At 37.7% G+C, this 24,487-nt stretch overlaps 1 protein-coding gene and 1 pseudogene across 2 annotated transcripts in view; one reads left to right on the plus strand and one right to left on the minus strand.

The window, feature by feature from the left end:
* ADGRV1 (adhesion G protein-coupled receptor V1) overlaps positions 1–24,487 on the plus strand; it is a 536,135-nt gene that overhangs the window by 241,637 nt on the left and 270,011 nt on the right. For both annotated transcript variants that reach the window (XM_027605560.2, XM_027605561.2), the window contains one exon: positions 8,118–8,218. In XM_027605560.2, coding sequence (XP_027461361.1) covers positions 8,118–8,218 — 101 coding nt within the window. The remainder of the gene's footprint in view (positions 1–8,117; positions 8,219–24,487) is intronic.
* LOC118356988 lies at positions 490–1,923 on the minus strand (annotated as a pseudogene).

Raw genomic sequence — 24,487 nt, forward strand, 5'->3', positions numbered from 1 at the left:
TCATGACCCTGAGACCAAGAGCTGCATCCTTTACTGACTGAGCCAGCCAGGTGCCCCTTACATACACATTTTATAATTTATGTCAGATCACACCAGATATCCATCTGAATTTGGAAGCAATCTGACCAGCTTTTTTTTATGAAACGTGGCAACATAATTAGGAAGTAAACCTTTTTATTTATTTATTTATTTTTTTCTCATTAAACTTTTGTTTTAATGGGTCTCAAAATTCTGTGACAGATTTTTGGTCAAGTTGTTTCCATTAAAAAGTACTGATTTTAAAAACTAATAACTTAAAACTGCCACACACACACAAAAATAACCATGGTCCACAAAACATTCTCCTTTCCTTCTGAAGGTTTTATGATGCATTGTTATCAATAACCAGTCTTTTACTATGAAACTTAAATGGCCAATTGACACAAACAGTTCTGAGACCATTCTTCCACCACTGATTAAGACTGGGGTGGCAGGTATTGGGGATAATATTCATTTAGCCTTCTAAGCTTTCTGGGCAGACTTGGTGACCTTGCCAGCTCCAGCTGCCTTCTTGTCCACTGCTTTGATGACACCCACAGCAACTGTCTGTCTCATGTCACGAACAGCAAAACGGCCTAGAGGAGGAGAGTCAGAGAAGCTCTCAACACACATAGGCTTGCCATAACAACAATGGCAGCATCACCAGATTTCAAAAACTTGGGACCATCTTCCAGCTTTTTTCCAGATCGACGATCTATCTTCTCCTTCAGCTCAGCAAACTTGCAAGCAGTGTGAGCTGTGTGACAATCCAGCACAGGTGCATATCCAGCACTGATTTGGCCTGGATGGTTCAGGATAATCACCTGAGCCGTGAAGCCAGCTGCTTCCATTGGTGGGTGATTTTTGCTGTCACCAGCCACATTGCCACGACGAACATCTTTGACAGATACTTTCTTGACACTGAAGCCCGCATTGTCCCCAGGAAGAGCTTCACTCAAAGCTTCATGGTGCATTTCAACAGACTTTACTTCAGTTGTAACATTGACTGGAGCAAAGGTGACCCCCATCCCAGGTTTAAGAACACCAGTCTCGACTCGGTCTACAGGGACAGTACCAATACCACCAATTTTGTAGATGTCCTGGAGAGGCAGACGCAAGGGCTTGTCAGTTGGACGAGTTGGTGGCAGGATGCAATCCAGAGCTTCAAGCAGTGTGGTTCCACTGGCATTCCCATCTTTACGGATGACTTTCCATCCCTTGAACCAAGGCATGTTAGCACTTGGCTCCAGCATGTTGTCACCGTTCCAACCAGAAATTGGCACAAATGCTACTGTGTCAGGGTTGTAGCCAATTTTCTTAATGTAGGTGCTGACTTCCTTAACGATTCCCTCGTATCTCTTCTGGCTGTAAGGTGGCTCAGTGGAATCCATCTTGTTAACACCAACAATTAGTTGTTTTACACCCAGTGTGTAAGCCAGAAGGGCATGCTCACGGGTCTGCCCATTCTTGGAGATACCGTCTTCAAATTCACCAACACCAACAGCAACAATCAGGACAGCACAGTCAGCCTGAGATGTGCCTGTAATCATGTTTTTGATAAAGTCTCTGTGTCCTGGGGCATCAATGATGGTCACGTAATACTTGCTGGTCTCGAATTTCCACAGGGAGATATCAATGGTGATACCACCTTCACGTTCAGCTTTCAGTTTATCCAAGACCCAGGCATACTTGAAGGAGCCCTTTCCCATCTCAGCAGCCTCCTTCTCAAATTTTTCGCTAGTTCTTTTGTCAATCCCACCACATTTGTAGATCAGATGACCAATAGTGGTAGACTTGCCTGAATCTACATGTCCAATGACGACGATGTTGATGTGAGTCTTTTCCTTTCCCATTTTGGTTTAGGTTGAGTGGTGGTTTTCACGACACCTGTGTTCTGGCGGCAAACCCGTTGTGAAAAAGCGTAAACCTTTTTATTTAAATCAGGATAGATCACAGTGTGTATCTGTTACAGTTCTAGTTTACAGGTCTGGTTATTATACTAAAGCGGAACAACGAAAATGATCAAAGTGGGTGAAATGGGCACACAGGCCAAAGAGTTTAGTAATTCTCAGCCTAGAAAAATGAAAGATGAAGGTATATACCTGTGCCTTTTAAAATTGTAAACCGGCTTACCAAATTCCAAGAAATTAAGCAAAGGTTATCTTTTGAAGCTAAAAAGATAGAGAGGACAAGTGAACCATAACTGTGCACTTGGTGTAACACTGTGAAACTCACTTTCAGAGGTGATTTGGAAGAAATACAACTTAAAATAACCTTTGATGATAGTGCCATAATGCCATAATTTTATAGTGTAATTATTAAGGAACCGAGCATGGTTTGAGGTAGACGGGACTATCTGGAGGATAATGTCAAAGAAGCCTACCTTGCTTCCTGTAACTGTTGATGCTGTACTAATAGAGACTATTGGACTGGAATCACTGCAATTTTGACTTTAAATACAATTCCTGTGGTCTTGTGATCTGAACAAGACCATGTAGCATTCCATAATCCATCTCAGTTTTAATATCAATATGTGAACTAGGTCTTATGTGATGCACTTGCGGCTGAGTCTCCTTGTTTGGAGGGCTTTTAAGCTGAGATTAGAGATGGACCAGAGATCTGATCTCACATTTATGTCATTTGTCCTTTTTTTGTTCTTTCACGGTAGAGAAGTCATTTAACACATTAGTCAAACTAAAGCTTTCCCTTTTATAAATGGCTAATGGCTTTATTTACTTGACGGATTACTAAGTGTATACATGTCAACACAATGTCAGTTTTACAGTTAAGTAACAGAAAATAATTGCCCATAAATTGCTAAATAGTAAGACTTACAGGATAAATAAATCAGTATAATCCAAAGTCCTCTGAGGGGTGCTTATTCTTTTGTCCAAGGTTTATTAAACTGCAAGACTATTCTAGTTATGCCTTTTATGTTTTACAAGCTGAGATTCTGATAGTTTTTCCAGGAAAAAAAAAATACTTTTACCAGATGTCACCTATTCATTTCAAATTATTTTTTAAAGTAAGAAATTCTTCTAAAATTTTGTGTCACCTTCTTCCAAAAATATCAAGTTTATATTCACTGTAATCATTGTCCTAAAATAACCATTATGATTATGGGGGAAGGTATATCAAAACAGCTTCATTCTTTCAAATGGGAGAGTAGTTATTAACATGAAGAATAGGAAAAAAATGTATAAGAATTTTTTTAAAGCCAATTGAAGAGATAACTGCAGGTTGTAAGTCAGAGAGCTTAGTTTTAATTCTGACATGGCATAAAAATGTTGGGTTTCTCTGTACATATAGGTGTATTATTTAGGATGAAGTGGGCTGCAAGTAACAGAAGACAGCTCACATTTCTTAAATTTAGTTCAAGGTTGATGAATTTGTTACCTCAGTGGTGTCCTCAGGACCCCACCCCCTTCTCATTTTTCTGTCTTGCTCTCCTTGAAGATTTTGTTTTCTTAGTCTTGCCCCTACATGGTCTTGAGCTAGCTGCAGCTCACTGCATCACACAACATCTAGACTTGCCAAAGGAAAGGCACTTATTTGGATCATGTTTTAAGAGCAATGAACAGTTTCCTGAAAACCACCTAGAATGTTTTCCTGCACATCTCTTTGCCCAGAATTATGTCCTCTGACCTTTCATAAACCAGTCTGTGTCTGGGAGAATATACAGCTAGAAATATAGACACAAGGGCAGTAGGGTAGCAAGTAACTACCTTTTTGAACATTGTGTCTCCATTGCTCAACACAGCCACTGATGTATGGTGGTTTCTCAATAACTAGTTGTTACATTAATAAATAAATGAATGTACATTGTTGATCTGACATCCTCCAATAATTAGGTGTTCTTGTGACTATGTAAGTCAACATCGTACTTTGAGCTCCTAAACCATCTCATTTTAGCATTTCTAATAAAAATTATTATGAAATACAACATACTCTTTTTTTGCTTTGACTCAGGACGGTTTAACACAGCACTCTCCAATAGATCTTGCTGCGATGATCGAAATGTTCTGCCCTGTCCAGTATGGTAGCCACTAGCCACATCTGGTTATTGAGCCTCTGAAATAGGACTGGAACAAGTGAGGAGCTGAATTTTTCATTCTATTTAATTTTAATTAAATAAAATGTAGATAGCCACGTGTGGCTATTGAACCTCTCAGGGTTAACACTCTGATTTTCTGGAGGCTGGTCTCCTGGCAACCGCATCCCTCTGGAAGAAATCCTTTCCCCCAGTACACAGACCTTGTGTTCTGTAAGGTGATTCATATTGACTTTTGTTCAACAGAGAAAACTTTTAAGGCTTGACAATTTTGTTTTCCTGCCTTTAGCTTATTAGTAGCAGTAACCAGGAGGCACCATGCTGAGAGGAGAGGGACAGCAATGTGGGAATCAATAAGGATGAACAACAAAAAGTAAAAAAAAAAAAAAAAAAGTAACAGTTACAGCTAGCATTAGGTGGGAAAATAGAAAAAAAGAAAGCTTAACATAATAACTGATTTAATTAATGTGTAGTGAACATTTGGTTTTGTTGAGATTTATCTGTAGAGAAGACAGAGACAGATACAAAAGTTATGAACATTTTTCAGAGATTTCATGGCAAAAAGTATTAATATTTGGCTAGTGGACAAAGCAATAATTTGGAAAGTATATCCTGTTCTTAAGGGATGTCAATAGATAATTTTGCTGGGTATGCATATTCATATATAAACATTACGTATGTTGATACACATACACACATTTAAATATTGTGTGGATAGGTAAGATCTTTGATGATCCAGTTTGATGATAGCAGAGGAATCTAGCAGTTCTTTAGAGTTTTTTATCTAAATCAAAGATTGCCAATGTTGTTTTGTTAAGCGTGGTTTATCTTACCCCTCACTTTCTAATGATATAGAAAAGTCATTTGTGTTAGTGAACTTATTAATTGTTCTTTTCCAACTGAGTATATAACCTACACTGTGCTAGGAAAAAAAAATAAAGGGGGGCACCTGGGTGGCTCAGTTGGGTCAGCATCTGACTCTTGATCTCGGCTCGGGTCTTGATCTCGGCTCGGGTCTTGATCTCAGAGTCATGAGTTTGGGCTCCACATCGGGCTCCACACTGGGTGTGGAACCTACTTTAAAAGGAAAGGAAAATTATTCAGTTGGCTGCTTGTTGTTTCTTTTCTTTTCTTTTTTTCAAAGATTTTATTTATTTGAGGGGCACCTGGGTGGCTCAGTCGTTAAGCATCTGCCTTTGGCTCAGGTCATGATCCCAGGGTCCTGGGATCAAGCCCTACATCGGGCTCCCTGCTCAGTGGGAGTCTGCTTCTCCCTCTGCCACTCCCCCTGCTGTGTTCCTGCTCTTGCTATCTCTTTCTGACAAGTAAATAAATAAAATCTTTTAAAAAAAAGATTTTATTTATTTGAGAGAGAGAGCACAAGCAGAGGGAGCGGCAGGCAGAAGTGAGAAGCAGGCTCCCGGCTGAGCAGGGAGCCCAATGCAGGACTCGATCCCAGGACCCTGGGATCATGACCTGAGCTGAAGGCAGACGCTTAACGACTGAGCCACCCAGGCACCCAGCTGCTTGTTGTTTCTACATAATTGTCAAATTATGGGGTCAATTTTTTAAAAACTTGAGAGTACACCTTTAAGTAATACCTAGAATTGTTATACTTTATTTTTTTTAAAAAAAATTCTATTTATAGTTAACAACATTTTGTACACTGTGATTTACATATTTCTATTAAAGGAATTTAAATCAAAAAATTATTACAACTTAAAAAAACGGACTTGTAGATTTAAATCATGTATGCTAAATGCAGCTATTCGCTATCAGGTAAGAAAATAAAACGGAAGTACTTAGCATATAATGCTTTAAGAACTTGGAAACTGAAGTATTTATTTCTTAAATCTAAGGTATTCAGGATCTTTCCCAAGGCCAGCTGAGGCTAGGGAACAGCCTGCTTGAGTTTTTTAGCACCTGCTCCCCTAAATAAAAAAATGCATCCAGATCACTATCATGCATTATAGTTACAGGCTGATAGAATCTAGCCCATTTTCCCACCACTGGCTTTGAATCCAGGACCACCACTAGGTGTCATGCTAGCATTTTAATTGAAGCTTAGATACTTAATTAAATATTATTGAGCTGGTCAAGTTTAACTGTACTAAATTTATCTCATGAAATGTGAGTATAATGGAGAATTACCAAGTTAAGGGAAAAGGCTTTGAATAAGCTCTTCTTGTGAACTAGGAAAAAAAACCGGTTGAGTCATGTATATTTCTCCTTTGTCCAGCACTAATCCCTTTGCCTCACATTGTTACCATCTACCACAGTAAATGTAGAGTTAAGCACATATTTGTGATCATGTGGCCTATACTGACAAAAATTTGCAAGGCCTTGCTTTTGAATCAGTATATTATACACATACCCCCTCTCCCCCCAGCCAAACCTTGAGTTTAAACTAGCTTTGATCATCACAGGAAATTCAAAGTGTACCTTGGTGAGTTCAGAGCATCAGCTTTAGGAGTTTATAGACTACCTAAGTAAAGGTGCAAAGTCAGGCATGACTCTGCAGTTTCTGGATATACTGTGTACCTGTGTGGGTGGATTTTGGAGGCAGCCCCAAAACCTACACACCTGTCCCAGATCACCCTAGAACAGCCATCCTAAAAATGGATTACTTTAGATTTCTGGGCCAAAAGCCTTGACTAATGCAAAGACTCACTTCCTGTGTGGAACTTTGTCTGACTTATTAAAATCTAAACATATGGAAAGCCTTTCCCAGAAGGAGTTATGAGAGGCATTGCTGTAAGGAATATTAGGGATAGACCCCATGTGGGCACTTTGCAGATGCCCAATCCACTTATGTCAATAGGCAGTTAGGTCCATAGCTTCAGAGAAGCTAATGAGAGAGCAAATGTTGAATAAATGCAGTGTCTCCTTGTCAGGGAGGCATTGATAAATGAGATAATACATGCAAAGTACATAGCAAAGCAGCATATACATGCCAATTGTTATATTTTGATAATTCTTAGACAAAATAAGGCTATTAAGGAAGAGAGGGATTAAAGGCTTACGTGAAAAAGCAAATGGATTGCCATTTGCAGCACATTTAAATTTTAGAACAGGAAATACTTGAAAAATATGTATATACTCGGGGCCCCTGGGTGGCATAGTCTGTTTAGTGGCCCACTCTTGGTTTCAGCTCAGGTCATGATCTCAGGGTGGTGGGTTCAATCCCTGCTTTGGGCTCTGCCCTCAGTGCAGAGTCTGCTTGAGATTCTCTCTCCCTCTCCTGCTCTCTCTCTCTCTCAAATAAATAGATCTTAAAAAAATATATATGTATATACTCTGTACTTAAAACATGTTATTAAAAGAAATTTATACGAATTGCAAGATAAAAGATTTGTGTGTTAGTGCTGAGTTTCTAATCATCGCCTTGAAGTAGTATAAAGAGGTGAATTCTTTCTTAGAGAAAATAAGAATAGTTTACTCCACTTAAAAATGTGGATGTTTAGGTTAAAAGTAATCTCAGGGGGAAAAACACATTTTGTTCCTGGTTTTGGCACCCAGTAGTGTAAGGTAACTCTTAAAATTCATAATTACCACTGTCGTAATTACATAACTATTCCTACTAGATAAAAAGGGAGTAATTACTGAGCCTGAGTTTTGGTTGTACCATTTACAGTTTTATGCCTAAAAAATCTTCTTCACCTCCCTAAATATCTCTATTTATCCAAGCCACCTATTCTTAGAAAATTAGATTAGAATTTGATCCTTTTCTCAAACGGTAAAACTTGTCTAACGGAAACATAGAAAACCAAGTTTAATGAAATTATTAATCTGCTATATTTGTGCAGTCTTTTGACTAAGGAAGTGAACATGTGGCTATTTGAAAATTAAAGTTGTCCTTTGGTCTTAGTTGATAAGTGTGCAGATTTTATGTCATGTAAAATAGAGTAGATTAAAATTGCAGTATCATCGTTGCCAGAGATACCATGCTATGCAGCATAGGCAGGCTACAGGCCTTCCAAAGATTTTTGCTGTACAACTGTGTGTTAATGGACTGTAAAACCACACGTGGACTTTTTTGTTCCTACAGGTCTTTGCCTGGCTGTTCTTTCCCATATCTTCTGTGCCAGGTACTCCATGTTTGCAGCTAAACTTCTGACTCACATGATGGCAGCCAGCTTAGGTACACAGGTAGGATCCTGAACTCGGGAATTTCTACCTTTCATGAGATGTTCATATTTCTTCTATGGTCCTTGAACTGAATGTATAAGTAGAGTTTAATTTCAACTTAGTTGAAGTAAGCTTGTTTAGTTTTGTAGCAAAGGATGGAGAAGGAGCATGGTAAGAAAAGAAAAAAGTCTTTTGTGAATATTTTTCTCCAGAAAAGTACTGTAATATCATCCCTTACAAGAAAATAGCTGCTTCTTATCACAAAGCATTATATTCTCAACTTATATATGCTAAATATATGACTAAAGTGTATATGTATTAAAATTAGCATAGTTTTTAATTTGTTTGAATAAAATATGCTCTGTTACAAATCCTTTTATATGGAGGGCATTAAGATGATATATATTTAAAATATCTGGATAATATGCAGTTGACCCTTGAACCACGGGAGTTGGGGCACTCACTCCCCATACAGTCAAAAATCTGCATATAACTTTTGACTCCCCCAAAACGTAACTACTAATAGTCTACTGTTGAGCCTTACAGATCATATAAACAGTTGGTTATCATATATTTTGTATGTTATATATATTAAATGCCACATTCTTATGCTAAAGCAAGCTAGAGAAAAGAAAATATCTTAAAAATCATAAGGAAAAGACATTTACAGTACTCTTCTGTACTTATTGAAAAAATCCACATGTAAGTGGATCTGCACAGTTCAAACCCATGTTCAAGAGTCGCCTGTATTTTGTTTTGTTTAATATTTAAGAATACAGTTTGGTGGAACATTCTTTTCTGAAAAATTACTCGGGTGTCAATTGCATAAGATAATAACATGAGAAACATGTAGTCATTCATTAGCATGAAGTTTAAAGCACAGTTTAAAAACAGGACAGATCAAAAGATGAAATTGGATGCCTTTTCTGTCTATGAGGTACATGGACAGTATATGTGTGTGTGTGTGTGTGTGTGTGTGTGTGTGTGTGTGTATGATTGTGAACACAGACTATTTGCAAACCATTCTGTAAATGTAGATGATGACTTAATTTATTTTTCTGTGAAGGTCCAGGAGGTTTCATAGAGGAGGTGATGTCTGAGCTAGGACTTGAATGAGAATTTCATGCAGTGTTGATAAGGGGAAAGGTGGGCACAGATGTTTATATAAGGAAAGGGGAAATAGCATAATCACTTCTACTTAAAGGCTGTTAATTACAGATCCAGACAATAAGAATACATTATACAATATTATTATTGAGAGAACTTTGTATTTATTTTATAAAGTAAAATTTCCCCTTTTCTAGGTAGTTGGGACCCTTCTGGAGTACAAAAAGTACTATTTCTTGATTGGGTGCTGCTGGTTATATGCATATGTTCAATTTCTGTAAATTTATTGTGCTGTACACTTAGGATTTGCATACTGTCTTTCAGAATGCTGAAAGCATTTCATTGAACTCTGAACAGAAGTTTTTAAAATAATACTAGTGGAGGAGCTGAAATATAAAATGGGAAATTATCTGAGATAATTTCTGCTGACTTTTTTTTTGTCCCAGGAGTGAAAATGGCAACGTGTAAATTTCATAACTTTATTTTGGGGGGAACAATTAAGTGCCGGATTCCAAGCAGAGGATTCCAGGTTGCGTTTTTTAAAGTACCTAGGAGCTATGGGAGGTAACAGCTGTTACCAAAAGGGGGCTTGCATTGAATTTGACGAAGCTATTTATATTGCCTTGGTAACCCATCTTAGCTGTCTGATCTTGTCTCTGCTTCTTGTATGTAAGATCTTAGAAAACCCGCCTTCCATAATTAGAGTTTACTTGGCTGCATTCACCACCCACTCTGGTGATTTTTTGGCAGCAGAATTTGTACAAGTCTTAATTATAGCACTGTAGAATTACAGACAACTCTTCAGTGTCCTAGCAGACAAATTTGCTCATGTCTAAGGATGTGAAAGAAGGACCCAGGATTTATATGTTAGGACATTGCCTTCTGATCCACATTGTACTTACCATCAATTTTAGAGAAGAAGGTTAGTCAAATCCATGTTTTTCAGTTTATTTTTAGAATAGATGAAGCCATGTGGCATGAAGTATTCTATAATGTGTGGCTTGTGACATGAAATCACTAAAAAAATCATTTCCAGAGTTTATTTTGGTAGGAAGAATTGGTATATTGTTGATAGAGAAAGTACTGTTTCCTCAAAATGGTTTACCTATCTACTTTGATTTTTTAAAATACCCTCTAAATGAAAGAGAATAGTTGTTTCCCTGAAAATCTTATAGCAAAGGCTTTTTAAATATTCTCAGACTCTCCAAAAAAAGAAATGAAGCTGACTACAGGAACTTGGGCCCGCCCTTTCTGAATTTTAAAATTGTGTTTATATCTCCAGTTACGGAATCTTGCCAGTGGGGGTATTCCAGTTCCAACCTCGGATCTCTCATTTAAAATCCTCCATCAACATTATGTTGACATCCTTAGAGTCTGAGCTTCCTCTTGAGGAGCCTTCAGAAATAGACTTTTGGCTTGTCCTTCTTTGGCTCCAAGAATGAAACTTCTCTAGCTGGCCTGGAGTGTTTGAGTTGCAAATACAGGTCAGCCAAAAGCATTCAGTTTTAAATCTTTATTGCTTACCTTTACTAGGTTGAATGGCGTTTGTGGGAAAGGGAAGAATGGAAATGTGATAATCTCTGGCTTCCTTTCAGAGCACTGGGGGTCATCAATGAGCAAGGCAGTCAGGAGTCAAGAAAATGTGATTCTGGCTCTACTTCTCTACTAGAAACATATGTAAAAATGTATACTTATATATTCATAATTTATTATAAAATGTATTATATATAATCTATGAATGGGAGGAAGGTAAACAAGAATCTAAAGATTATTGCTGTTTTAAAAGTCAAAAGATTCTACTTTAATCTGTAGTTTGTCATTCTAGCATCTCTGAGAATCATTGACTATAAATTACCAGGAGGTGGCAGTAGAAGATTTTTTTAAATGGTTTTTCAGTCTCAGGCAAAAATGGAGTTCAGTAGAAAAACTTGAGAAATGTTTTTATAGATAACACTTCTTGGACTGGGCTAGAGAGTATTCTTCTGCAACATAGTAAATGTACATTTGTAGCTTCTTATCATTTTTTTTATCCATTTTGTTCGGAATTATACTAAATAAACATGTAGGGTGCTATAAGAAAGCTTGTACATCACTAGCTTAGAATGTATCTTTCTGTGCTTTATCACTTGTATTTAATTTCAGGGGCATAATATTGTTTTCATCATTGTATTTTTGCTGTGAATAACTTTTAACAAGTGTGTTATTTATACTGAAATATGTGTTCATTGAAATGTCACAGGTAGAAGTTTTTGAGATAAGATCTGTCTTTTCAGTATTGTTTATTTTTAAAAGTATGCATTTTTCTTCAGTGCCAAGTTAATATTTCTCACTTACCTAGAAGAAAATTACTAAATGGCAAGAAATTGTGAGACCATTCACTTCAAGTATGAAGTGAAAAGCAGCAAACAAATTTTCATGGTATTGGGTGATATTTCTCAGAAAAACATCTAATTATATCTTTGGAATTTTTATCTTAGAATCGCATTGCCAACCCATGTGTGCCCTGATAAGGCTGGTAAACAACTAGGACAAAGGACAAGTTTGCAGTTCAGGGTTCTTAGTTCTGGGGGCTCTGTCAGGAAAAGCAATTCTCCAAATCTAAAAAAAGAACAGAAATTTTCTCATAGAGAACATGATGATAAGATAGAAGTGCATTTACTCTGGCTGGTAAACTTAACAGAGGGAAATATTTGGGGCTTTTTCCCTCTGTTTTTTGTTTGTTTATATGGCTTAAGCACATATTTTGAAACTGAAGAATAAATTTGTCTAGAAAAAAATATATGTAAAAATGATTAAATATACCAGCCAGTCTATACATTATCTGAATTCAGATGACACTAAATGTCTGATAATTTTAAATACTTAAATTTAAGTTTTTGGTGACCATTGGAGGTGCAGGGGTTTTAACTACACAGGCCTTCTCCTCAATAAAGGGCAAGGGAATTGCCTTAAAATTCAGAGGATTGTTCTCTGGTCGTTAGCTGAGGTTGGGCTCTCAATTGTTTGCCCAATATTCTCATTCTGCAACATTTGGGGTGTCATTTTGCCGTGTCATTTTGTTTCCCAGGTAGAATGCTGCTCAGATATTCCTGCCAGCAGATTCTGCTTTAATCTACAGCCTGTGTCATGTTAGCTTTGAATCTCTAGCATCTTTGAGATTCTGAGAATCATTGACTACATGTGAATGCAGCCAGAAGCCATGTGTAACCTTTCAAATACAGGCTCCTTCTGGCTACCGCAGGGCCTGGGTTCTCTCCCTGCAGCTTGGCACTATTTTGTTGAGACCACCAGCTCAGGAAAGCCACTGTGTGTGTAGAGTCTGAAAACATGTATCTAACAAGTGTATTTTTATCAGTTGAAGCAGAGTGTGACAGAAATTGTCAAGTGTCAGCTAATCAGAACATTGGTTGGAAGTTTTGGTTCATCACTTGGTAACCAGGGTATCCTATGTTATTTCTGCTTTCGTTACAAAAGGAAAGTGTTTAAGAATTTAAGTACAAGGATCAAAATTGGATCTTGCGTTGACAGTTGGGTACTTGAGAAACACAAAGGGTCATCATTCAGTAGAACATTTATGATTATTTGTTAGTGCAAACATAAGTAGGTTAGAAAAGTGTTTCTTACACTTTGTGTCGGCATCTTAGTAAAATTCGGACACAACCAGTAAGTCTGGGGCGGGTTTCTGGACGGGGCTTGTGAGGAGGTTAGGTTAACCGTGTTATGACCTAAGGACATCTGGTTGTTGCTGTTGCTGCCAATCCTGCGGCTGCTGTTATTATTACTAAACCCACACTGTCAACCTATTTTCCTTACTATGAAAAATTATTTCAGAAATGCCATTAATCAAATTTTTACTTTCATTTAAAGTGTCACTGCCTTTGAAACTACTTACAAACACCTGTCTTTCTTTCTTGAAAGAAAGACTTCATCCTCCCTCCCGTCCCCCAACCCTGGGTTACTAAGAAAAGGAAAGGTACTTAGACAAGCAAACTAATGGACGACTCAGAGTACAGTCTAGGCTTTTATTTTGGTCTTTCTCATAGCATTTCATACTTGGCAGAGCTGCTCAATGTTGTTTTTGGACATAAAATAAACCACTAGAAAGTGTAGCCAGCCCCTCCCAATTCCTTCTTTCCTCTAAAGAGCTTGAAAGTGCCCCCACTTAAATGGTATTCAGTATGTAAGGCTTCTATTTTTATTTCTCATACAAAAAAATTCTGTATTTGATTGTGCCTTTTCTTCATGTAGGGATTAATTTGGTGAACATGAATGAAGAGCATTCTGCACACAGATACAAATATACACTTAAGTAGAATTGATTAATCTATTTGAGTCTTAATGGCCAAAATAATATTACATTCATGACTGGTGCCCATTAAGTTGTCCAGTAGTGAAATTAAAACAAAAATCTCAGCAAACCCTGCTTATCCCAGGTGAGGATCATCATTTATCCATAAACTCAACCACTTTGAACTCATCTTCCATATGCACAGTTTTGAGATTGTGCAATGGGAAATTCCAGGCAAGATATGCACACAGAAAGTATGTACATAACAGTCTAAAACAGTAACCTCACTGTAAGAACCAAGTATGTACGTGGATCTCTTCTCTTGTATACTCTATAGTACTCCATAAGCTGTGGACTTGGGGTGGGGGAGACTCGGCTGGAAGGTCTCCACGGAGCAAATGGAATTGACCCGGTTGTTGAAGGATGTATAAGATGTGAGGACTTAGAATGTGACACATTCTGGGAAGGGAAAACAGCAAAAATCAAGGCATGGGGGCTATGATGGACCTGGGGAATTCCATTTCTGTGAGGCCTGCCCCTGTGCATGAAGAAATAGATCTGCCGACCACAGATGAGGCAGTTTCATATTGCCTGAGAACCGTGGGGAGACACTGATGGAGTCAGTCCAAAAAGGTGCAGTATGAAAGGGGTGTTTTTAAGGATTATTCTAGCAATTAGGGATTAAATGAAAAATGGATTAAAGTAGATGAGAGGCTGGAATTTAGGGAGATGAGTTTGGAGAAGCTGGGTTAGGGCATCCTAACCCTTATCTGGTTAGGATGGGTTGTGAGCTTGGACGATGGTAGGGGTAATGAGAATCCAAAGGAAGAAATAAGAACAAATAAAAAAAACCCGCCTGTTTTGCTTTATGAAAGCTTTGGAATTTCACTTCTGTCTTTAAACCAATAAAAAGACCACATTGCACATTTTATTTAATAAATGCTAATATAATAAATGCTAATATAATACTTACTAAGTATTGTATAGGTACTGATATCACCCCTGTTTTACGGAGGAAGTAGTCAGGGCACAAAGAATGCAAGTTCCTTGCCCGAGGTCACACACTTGTAAGCGACAGAAGCAGTTACTGAGCATAAGCAGTCAGGCTCCAGTCCTTCCTTGCCTTTAACCACTATGCATACTGCCGCATAAATCAGGAATTAATGAGATTTACTCTATCACCAAAGGAGGTCGATGATTCTCAGGTGCCTGTGAAACTGGTGGTTTCATTTGATTCAAATAGAAAACGCAGAAAGATTTAATAGTCTGCAGCCTTAGGGGTTTAAAGTTTCCATAGCATATGTAAGCTAGTGGTTTAGATGTTACCTACATAAACATGGAGATCTTGACTCTGTGAAATAGGTTCTTTAAGACAGGCTGTGTAGTGAACCTGTGATTATAGAATGCACATAGCTAATGTCATTTGTGGTACTGAACTCAGTGATTTACATGTATTGCCTTATTGTTACAACAACCAGATGAGCCGGGACCTGCCATCTTTCCTATTTTACAGATGGAAAAATGGGACGAAGTTCCATTACCTGTCTTAACCTTCACTAGTAGAATGTGGCAGCTGGAAGAAAGATTCAAACTCGAGGCAGTCTGGCTCTAAAACCTGTGTGTTTAAAACACTGTGCCATGTGGAATGAGAAGGATCATTAGGTGCAGATAATTAAAGCACAGTTAAGGTTTCTGAAGCCAAGGAGGGGAAAAGGGTTTCTAACGGAAGGACTGAGCATCAGTGGGAGATTAGTCCTCAAATTTGGCAAGGACAAGGTCACTGGAAACTTGGAGAGAGATGATGAAAATGAGACATAAAAGGTTAGGGAGGAAAGGGGTAAGGAAGACGTGGGAGAAGCTGATTCAGACTGCACCTGAGAGAAGTTTGGCAGTGAAGTTGGCCCGGGATCGGCCTGGGAAGGGGAGCAACTCAGGTGTCTCTGATCATAAAAAGCTTGCTGAAGGGAAGGTGGACCCTGGGGCTACCAGCTACCAGCAGCCAAAAGGGCAGGTTTCCCCATCTCCCCCCATCCCCTCCTCATTGGTATTTTCCTCTTTTGAAAGAGAGCTTTTTATAGAAAACTGATGAAAGGGTAATAAGATTTAGTGCATTTCTCTTTGGTTCCTGTTTTTATTTATACTTTTTGATTGCATGGAAATGTTTTATGCAGGCAAGTGACACTCTGCTAGCATGCCTAGCCTAATCTTGTTACATCTAGAAGATTAGAGCTATAGTTTGAGCTCCCCCTCCCCCATTTCTTGAATCCAAATTTCTTTGATGAGTTTATATGTGAATCTGCAGTCAGTTATGAAGTAAATTTGTAACTAGTGATTATCAAATAATTTTATAGTCTTTTCCGCAGCCAAAAATATTAATATTATGTTATTCACAAGTATGTGCTTTGAGAGGTTAAAATGATATTGGTATTCAGATAGACTGAAACTTGAATATTAATCCAAGTATTGAATTTCAGAAGAAATAATGTATTTTATTTTTGCTTTCTTCTTGAGTACACATTTCCTTTATATACCAAATTTTTCATTATTAAATATTTTAATAGAGAAATCCAGCTTTTTTTCAGCATGCTTTCAAAATTTAGCTCAACCATAAACTGTTCTCACTAAATTGAAAATAAGTGGACGCTGAAGTTACAAAAATAGTATCATGGTCACACTACTGGGAAATTCAAACTTTCCCAAGTGCTGAAGTAGCAAAGCAACAGAAAGAGTGAGTAATATTCTGAATGAGGCTACAGTGACATTATCATGTTTGCAACATGGCTTTTGTTACTAGGAAAATTTGTGAGGCAAATCCAGACTTTACCAGAAAATACCAGTTTGGAATCTTCTATTACAGCCTCAGAAGCATAAACTATCCTTGACTTTTAAAAGACTACTTTTGATGTTCCTAACTAAGGAAAATCAACCTCTGAGAAAAATTGTTTTTATGAATATTTAATGATAGCTCTAAAGAACTTTAAGTAACAAATATGGAGTGTAGGAGGAAGAGCCCCAGTTCTGGAATTAAAAGGACGAAGGGAGTAATATCCCTAAGCCATATCAGAAAAGTCTTTGGAAAAATAATGCCTGCCTTGCGGAGTTGTTAAAAGGATAATAGATGGTGTTCAAAAAACTTGAAACAAGACCTGGACAACAAGGGAGCAGAGGAGGAAAGTGAGGTCGAGTCCTGCTGCCACACAGCACTGAAGAGGCCCTTTGGGTTCTGCTGAGTCAAACACTTCCTGATGACTTCTGGAGCCCTGAGCCTGGTTTTGTGTTCTTGAGGTTTTCTTAAATCAACTGCAAGGGAGGTGACAGTTTTGTTCAGCCCCACCTTTTAAAACAGTCAGCTTTATCTTGCCTGTTGCCACCCTTCTCATTGTACTGTCCCAGAAAGGCTTTTCCATTGGTCTGCATTATCTGTAGACACTGTAATAATCTTGCTTTGTTTGTATATATATTTTTAAAGATTTACTTAATTATTTTAGAGAGAGAGAAAGAGCAAGTGCATGAGCAGTGGGGAGGGGCAGAGGAAGAGGGAGAGAGAATCTCAGGCAGACTCCTGCTGCCTTGGGGAGCTGCCTTGGGGAGCAGTTGGACTTGGGGCTCCACACGGCGCTTGATCCCATGACCTTGAGATCATGACCTGAGCTGAAATCAAGAGTCAAATGTTTAACTGACTGAGCCACCTAGGCACCCTTGCTTTGTTCGTATTTTTAAAATGAGAGATTTCCCCCCTCAATCTTGAGTATTTTCTAAGTGCTTGTGTCTTTATTGCTTATGTAGAGTTGTTGAAACCTTAAGAACTGGAGATATATGTCTTTCTTATATATATATGTATGCTTTTATATATATATATTTAAATAGGCATATAAATGTCATTTTAAAAATATGCCTTTATATATGAAAAACAAAATACATATATATATTTACATATACAGTGTGTGTCATGTAAGCTTTGTGTGTGTGTATACTTTTAGAAATTGAAATAGGCTTATATTTCAAAAACACAGAAATACTCTGTGATGAAACACTCGGTGTACTGCTAAGTACTACCTGCTATAAACACTGATATGCATAAATTCCATGTAATCCTTACAACACTGAGAGGTAGTCAGTATTATTTTTATTACCTCTGCACTACACATGAGAAAAAGGAGACCCCAAAAGATTACGTTATTTGTCCCCTTCCTCCACCCCACATCAGCTAGGTCTGTCAGCTCCAAAGCCCTGCTCTCCCTCTCCACCCCTCTGCGAAGGACACCAGAGAACTCCTCCAGGGTGCCTTTTCCTCCCCTTCCATGGAACAGAACAGCATGGTCTCTTGGAGACGCTTTTTAAAACAGCTTCGTTGAGATACAGTTCATAGACTGTACAGTTCACCCATTTAAAGTGTATAATTCATTGACTTTTAGTATGCATGCAGAGTTATGCATCCATCACCACCAATTTTATTTATTTTTTCTAGCTTTATTGAGGTATAGCTAACATTTACTACTATACAAATTATGTTAGTGGGTCTCTCTTAAGTCTCGTTTTTAGTTCTCTGACATCTTGCTTCCTTTTGTAAATCTTTTCAATGATGGGCCCTTACAAAATTGGTTCTTAAATTTACAAATATAGCTGTGAGTCCTAGGAAGTCAAGTCTTGGAGCTTTAGCAGCTTGCTCTTCCGACAGAGTGTCTTACATTGGGTTGCCAGTCTGCCTAGCTAAGCTTTAAGGTCCTGAGCAAAAAGACTATTCTTTTTTTTAATATCATATGCTATACCCAATGATAAACAAGAGGGCCAAAATGACAACAGTTATAAAAGTAAAGCCCCTTTTCCTATAGCCTTGTTAGTTGTGTGGAGTCTAGAACCACCTTTCTAGCAAAGCTCCATTTGGATCTAATCTCCCAAGTACGCAAGGGACGGGAGGAACCTGGTTTCAGGCACTATGTTTTGGTTGTAAGGGTGAATGTTATTGCCAAACTGAAACATTTACATGTTACATATCAACAGCCAAGTGCATTTCATGGCCAAATTTCATCTGCAGAAGATGGCATGTGTAAGTGATCTTATGGAACTAGGTGTGGAAACGGAGAAATTCCATAGCAACCCCAGACCTCACCTCTAAGCCCCACTCCAATTCGTTTTATGCCCTCGCCCCTTTAGGAATACAGAAATCAAAGTTAAATGAAAGTGTGATACTCTGAGTTCATATTCTCAAATTTTTATATTTAAAAAATTTTTTCAGTATGGATTTCCCTTTTAAAAAAATATGCATAGAGTTAACTGTATTTGGGAATTAAATGTATTTTATCTCGATGCTTCCAGAGTTTATCCCAATTGTTATCATGTTCCTGTAAACCATCTGTCTTCTACAGTAGCCTTGAAACTATCCCCCATGGTTTTATCTGGCCCTGGTCTTTATAATCTGTTCTCTTCTCGGGGCCAGAGTAGTCCTTTCGAAGACTTAATCCACCCAAGTTATTCTCCCACCTAAAATCCCTCAGTCACTTCCTATAAAAAGAGGAAATTTGTCTTTTGTCCAGAAGACCCTTGAGGATCATTCCTGCCTACTCTGATCTCACCTCCTACAGTCTCTACCTGTTCACCCAACACCAGCCACAGTGGACACATTTCAGTTTCTTAAACATACCACTTCCTTCTTGTCCTGGGTTCTGGGTTCCAGTTAACCCCCAAGCCTGGAAAGTTCTGCACCAGTGTTTACTTATTCATAAATTTATTCATCTGTCAATCCTTCACACTCAGCTCTTACTTTTATCACCTTAGAACAGCCTCCCGGAGTAGCCCCCTGCCCCACAATATCACATCACTGTTTATTTTATATCATAAATCAGTATCTGGGCTCTCTTGTTTATTTATTATCTTCTGTCCCCTTCTTCACTTCCTACTTCTCACCTCCTAGAATAGAAATTCCATTCAGTCAGGAATTGCCTATCTTGTTCATTGCTATGTTTCCAGCACCCACAAAAAGCTTTTTGGCACATACTAGATTTTCAGTAAGAACTAGTTTATAATGAGAAAAATAATCAGCCTACAAGGAAATTGTAGGCTGCTTCTTTAAAAAAAAATTCTTCAGCAATTTAAAACTAAGTTATCACCATTTTCTCATGAAAATAAGCTCAATTCCTTAAAGAAAAATCAGGATTAAAAAGATTATTCATATCACTAAAGAACTGTAATGTTGTAGGGTCTACAACTTACAAAGTGCATTATAACTCTTGGTTTATAATTTAAGTGCACTCAATTCAGAATTAGTTTTTCCAGAAAAATAGTTATAATGAGAAGTTAAGATCCCAAGCCAGCCACCCAAGCCTATTCAACTCTTAATCCGGCTATTATGGATCCTAATTGTACTTAGTAATTTTTCTTCATGTTAAAACACATTCTGATGTCTGATTGGGAACTTCAAGAAAACCCTTACTACTCCGACAGCCTGTCCTTTCTTCAGAAGCCCGAAGAAGCAGACCACAGAGGCCCAGCCTCGGAAGGGGAATTGGAGGCAGGTGATGGGGAGTTAGAAGTGAGAGGCAGACTTCTGGAAACTTGCTTCCTTGGTTCAGGGAGATGTTTCTGCAAGTGCCTTGGATGGCAGATGTGAAGGTTTCTGAATCTTGTGGACAATAGTACGGGGACAGGGATTTAACTCTTAAAGCAGCTTTTTTAAACTTATTGAGAAACAGTTAAAGATGAGAGAACAACCATTGGAGTATACAGAAGAATTTTCTTAAATAAGATCTCTCTGTATTCCCTAAGAATAACATTTTGTGTTCGATTGAGTGAGCACTGGGTGTTATACACAACTAACGAATCGTTGAGCGCTACAACAAAAACTCATGATGTACTATACGCTGGCTAACTGAACATAATAAAAAAAAAAGATTGAGTGTAGATACTCAGGATAGATAATAACTAACTGTAATAGCTAATTTTAATAAATAATTAACTCGTAAATGTCTATAGTGCCAAAGTAGATAATGTGGGCCATTAAAATAAGGACTTAAGTAACAAAGTTATCATGTTGATAGTATGTTGGAATTAGGGCTGAGATGAAATATCCCAACATACTGTAATATGTCTAGACATAATGAACAATCCTGCCGTGTTTAGGTCATGTTTATAATTATGATGAAACTACTGTGCGTTTCTGAGTTTATTCTCTTGGATACCACACTCTCAAAGCCTTTTAACCTATGAGTAGCTGAGATCATTTGTTATAATGCTTGGTGTTTTGCAAACAAATGAGCTGATGCGACATAATAATCATAAAACCTTGTTCTCTACCCCAAAAAATATTTTTTAAAAGTTGAAGTCTTTGCACTAAGGAATGTGGTTTTATACCTTGGAAACCTTCAGATAAAAAGTGAGTTAGTTAATTTTCTTTGCTTTCTTGAATCTGTAGAGAAGTGTTCAATAAATATTTGTTTTAGTAGGGCAATGTAAGCATGTTAAATTATATAAACAGAGGCTTGTGGGTATTGCTTACATTGTTTCTTCACTCCACAGAGGTACAAAGGCCAGAGGAATCTAAGAGATTAACCTCAGGAAGTCAGGATAGCTGGATTGCCACTGTTTTAACTCAGGTTATGGTCATCATTACTGTTTATTTATTACATGCTTGTGAGACCACATAAAAATGACCTATATTATACAAACAGTCCACACGTGAACAACGTTTCACTCTTAAGTTTGGGACTATTCTTTTGAAAGTGTTTGTTAGGGTTGATTATTGAAGACTCTTGTGTGAATATAGAAAAGTCAGATGAGGGCAAGCAAGTCTGTCTATCTCCTGTTTGAGTCTTAATCAGAGAGGCAGAAAAATCTATTTATTCTCTAGATAACAAAAAGAAGAGAATCTTTTCTGAAATTTTTGTAGAAGCCCAATTTAAATTTATCTCTTTGTATGTAACAGCTATTCATTGTTCCCATTCCACAAATATTTAGTTTTATATGTAATATGTCAGGTTTTTTGCTAGGAACCACAGACATACAGATAAATAAGATGTATCCTCAAGCAATTTATAGTCTACTAGGAACGGAATAAACATGTAAATAAATGAATGCAATAAACTGTTAGCGGCCTATAATGGCAGCCTGTATAGCATACAGTGGGAACAAAAAAAAAAAGAAGAAAAAAGGGAGTTATTAATTCTATCCAGGGTGAGGGGTGGGGTCAGAAAAATCTTTCATAGAGATGAGAATGCTTAAACTGTCTTGAAAGATAAGAAATCTTTACCAGGTAGAATCTACATATAATTAAAATACAGACATTAGTAAAGGCAGAGGAATGGGCTGTGTCTGGTGGGATTAGTGATGCAAAAGGGATTGCTCTATATTGGAATATATTCTGTTTATTTTGCAAGGTTTCAGGGATGGTTCAACTGGTTAAGGGCTGCTGGGGAGGAAGGGAGAATTACTTCCCTGGCAGATTTGGAAGAGATGGGGAGTAGTCTCCAGACCTGAGCTGAACTGATATTTGAGGAAATGAGAATTTCTTTTTTATTCTTTTTTAAGATTTTATTTATTTATTTGACAGAGAGAGAGAGATAGTGAGAGAGAGAGAGCACAAAAAGGGGGAGTGGCAGTCAGAGGGAGAGGGAGAAGCAGGCTCCACACTGAGCAAGGAACCTGGTGTGGGCCTCGATACCAGGACCCTGGGATCATGACCTGAGCCAAAGGCAGATGCTTAACTCAGCCACCCAGGTGGAAATCAGAATTTCTTATAGGTTTTTCAAGGATAAGAATTTGGGTACCACAGATACATTTTCATGTCTCATGAGCAGTTTTCTTAGAAATGTGTTAAATAGTCTAATCTGAAAAGGCCACCGTATCCAGTTCTATACTACTGCTCAAAAAAAAAAAAAAAAAAAAAATCAGAAGTCTCTGTTCTGTAAGGTGTCGGGTTCTGTAGGGTTTTTGTCTTTTAATAATGCACAAGGTAATACCTCTTTAAAAGTGAAGCATTCATCACGCATAAGATAAAAAGCTGTTTCATATTTTAAAGAACAATTCCTCCAAACAACTCCAGTGAGCTCTTTGTTATTAGTTCAAGCGAAGAAACAGGAAAAAGCTAATCGAGTATAAAGTGTGGTTTTCAATGTTACTTCAAATGCAGTCTACTGCGGTCATGTTAAAGGCCCATACAAGTATAATTTAATATAGTTTTATGTATTACAGTATTTAAACTTGCATAAAAATATTAATACAACACTATATTTTGCATGGCTTTTACATAAGCCCCAAGGACAAATTTCCGAAAAACACGAGTTGTGGTAACTCCAATGTTTAACTGTAGGAAATATATCCTGTGCATATTTTCCATAATATTACCTTTTGTGAATCTACTATTGAATTCATGTTTTTAAGGTAAAGATAGAATTCGGAACATAGAGAAATACAGTGAAAATGCCACAGGAAAATATTTGTGTCACTGTTGAAAGTTCAGCATGTGTACCTCTTTTCTAAGTTATTAATAGGCCTGAGAACAACAATATAAGCAATTTCTCCTAAATAGAAGCGAGTCTGGGAGAATAGACTTCCGTCAGAAGTGGCTGATGTTAGGGAGAGGGGAAGCTGAATTCAAACAGTTGTGTGAGAAACTAGAAAAGAGGAAGCAATTCAGCTTTGCAATCGGTCACTGATACTTGGTTTACTCTCTTTCGAGTTTACAAGTGGCTGCCAAGTTACGTATCACGCAGGCTGCCTAATCCTTGGAGGCCTCTCTTCCAGCTGATGTCTGCGTCAGTGGTGGCCATGAGAGAGGAAACAACTTGAGGAAAAGATTGTTTACCACTTGAGTTTAACATGGAATTAGACGGCTGAAGTAAGTGGTTTAGAACACCACTGGAATGCTGTTTTGTATACATTTAAAAGACACAGTGATTCTGAGAGTTACTGAACATCTAGTCCTAAATGTTAATTAGGATCTCATTCTGAAGGGCACCTTCTTACCCCTTCCTTGGAGGTAATTATGAAAAGCCAAAGACATACTTTTAATAAATACCTCTTATGTTTACAGTCGTGTATAAATTCTGTGTGAGATGAGACAAATAATCTGACTAACAAACCCCAAAGTCGTCACAGTCGTATTCTCCAGAAGATTATAATTAAGGAGAGCTGGGTATATTTACAGGTATGTGAAACAAGAGAAAACAAGAGTTTGAAATTGGCTACAAATATGTGGTAGACTTGTCACCCATTTTTTGTTGCACATTTACACTTTTTCCCACTTACAGATTATAATTTACTTGAGGGTAAGGACTCTAACCACACTTGTTTGTTAGATCTCCTTCTGTGGACAAACTGGAACAAATGGGAAAGAAACCATTGACCAGCTGCGTGTGAGTAATTCTTTCCCCAGGATAAGCCCACTTTAGCTTTTAAGTGGAGAATGGCTTGGGGAAGGTGTTGTAGAACGAAGGTCACAGACTCAGACATGTTTGAAACAAGGTTTTTATTCCTGTTCTCCCAGAGGGCAAGCAGATTTGCAGAAGGAAGGGAAGTATCCACCAGCAGCAAAAACAGGGTGAGGACTCCAACCTCACTTCTAGCAGTAGAACCTAAGATTCCCACCCCCACTGTCTTTCCAAAAATTGTTTTGAGATCCACAGAAAAGATAGACCCTTATATTCAGAAGTAAACCCACTTAACATGCATTTGAAGAGCAGTCTGTGTGCACATTTTGAAAACAAAAAAAGTATCAGTAAATAAAATCGGCTATAAATTTGAAAGGAGATTTGAAAAGAAAAGAAAAAGCAATTTTCATTTAGAAAAATAAGTAAGGCATGGCATGAGAGTAATACAGTTAAGATATTTTGTTAAAGTTTAAAAAAATTTTTTTTACTTTTAAAGTGTATGACATATAGTTATTTTGATTATGGAAGCACTGA

Source organism: Zalophus californianus, chromosome 5 (assembly GCF_009762305.2).
Source record: "Zalophus californianus isolate mZalCal1 chromosome 5, mZalCal1.pri.v2, whole genome shotgun sequence".
In the NCBI taxonomy this organism is placed as follows: Eukaryota; Metazoa; Chordata; class Mammalia; order Carnivora; family Otariidae; genus Zalophus; species Zalophus californianus.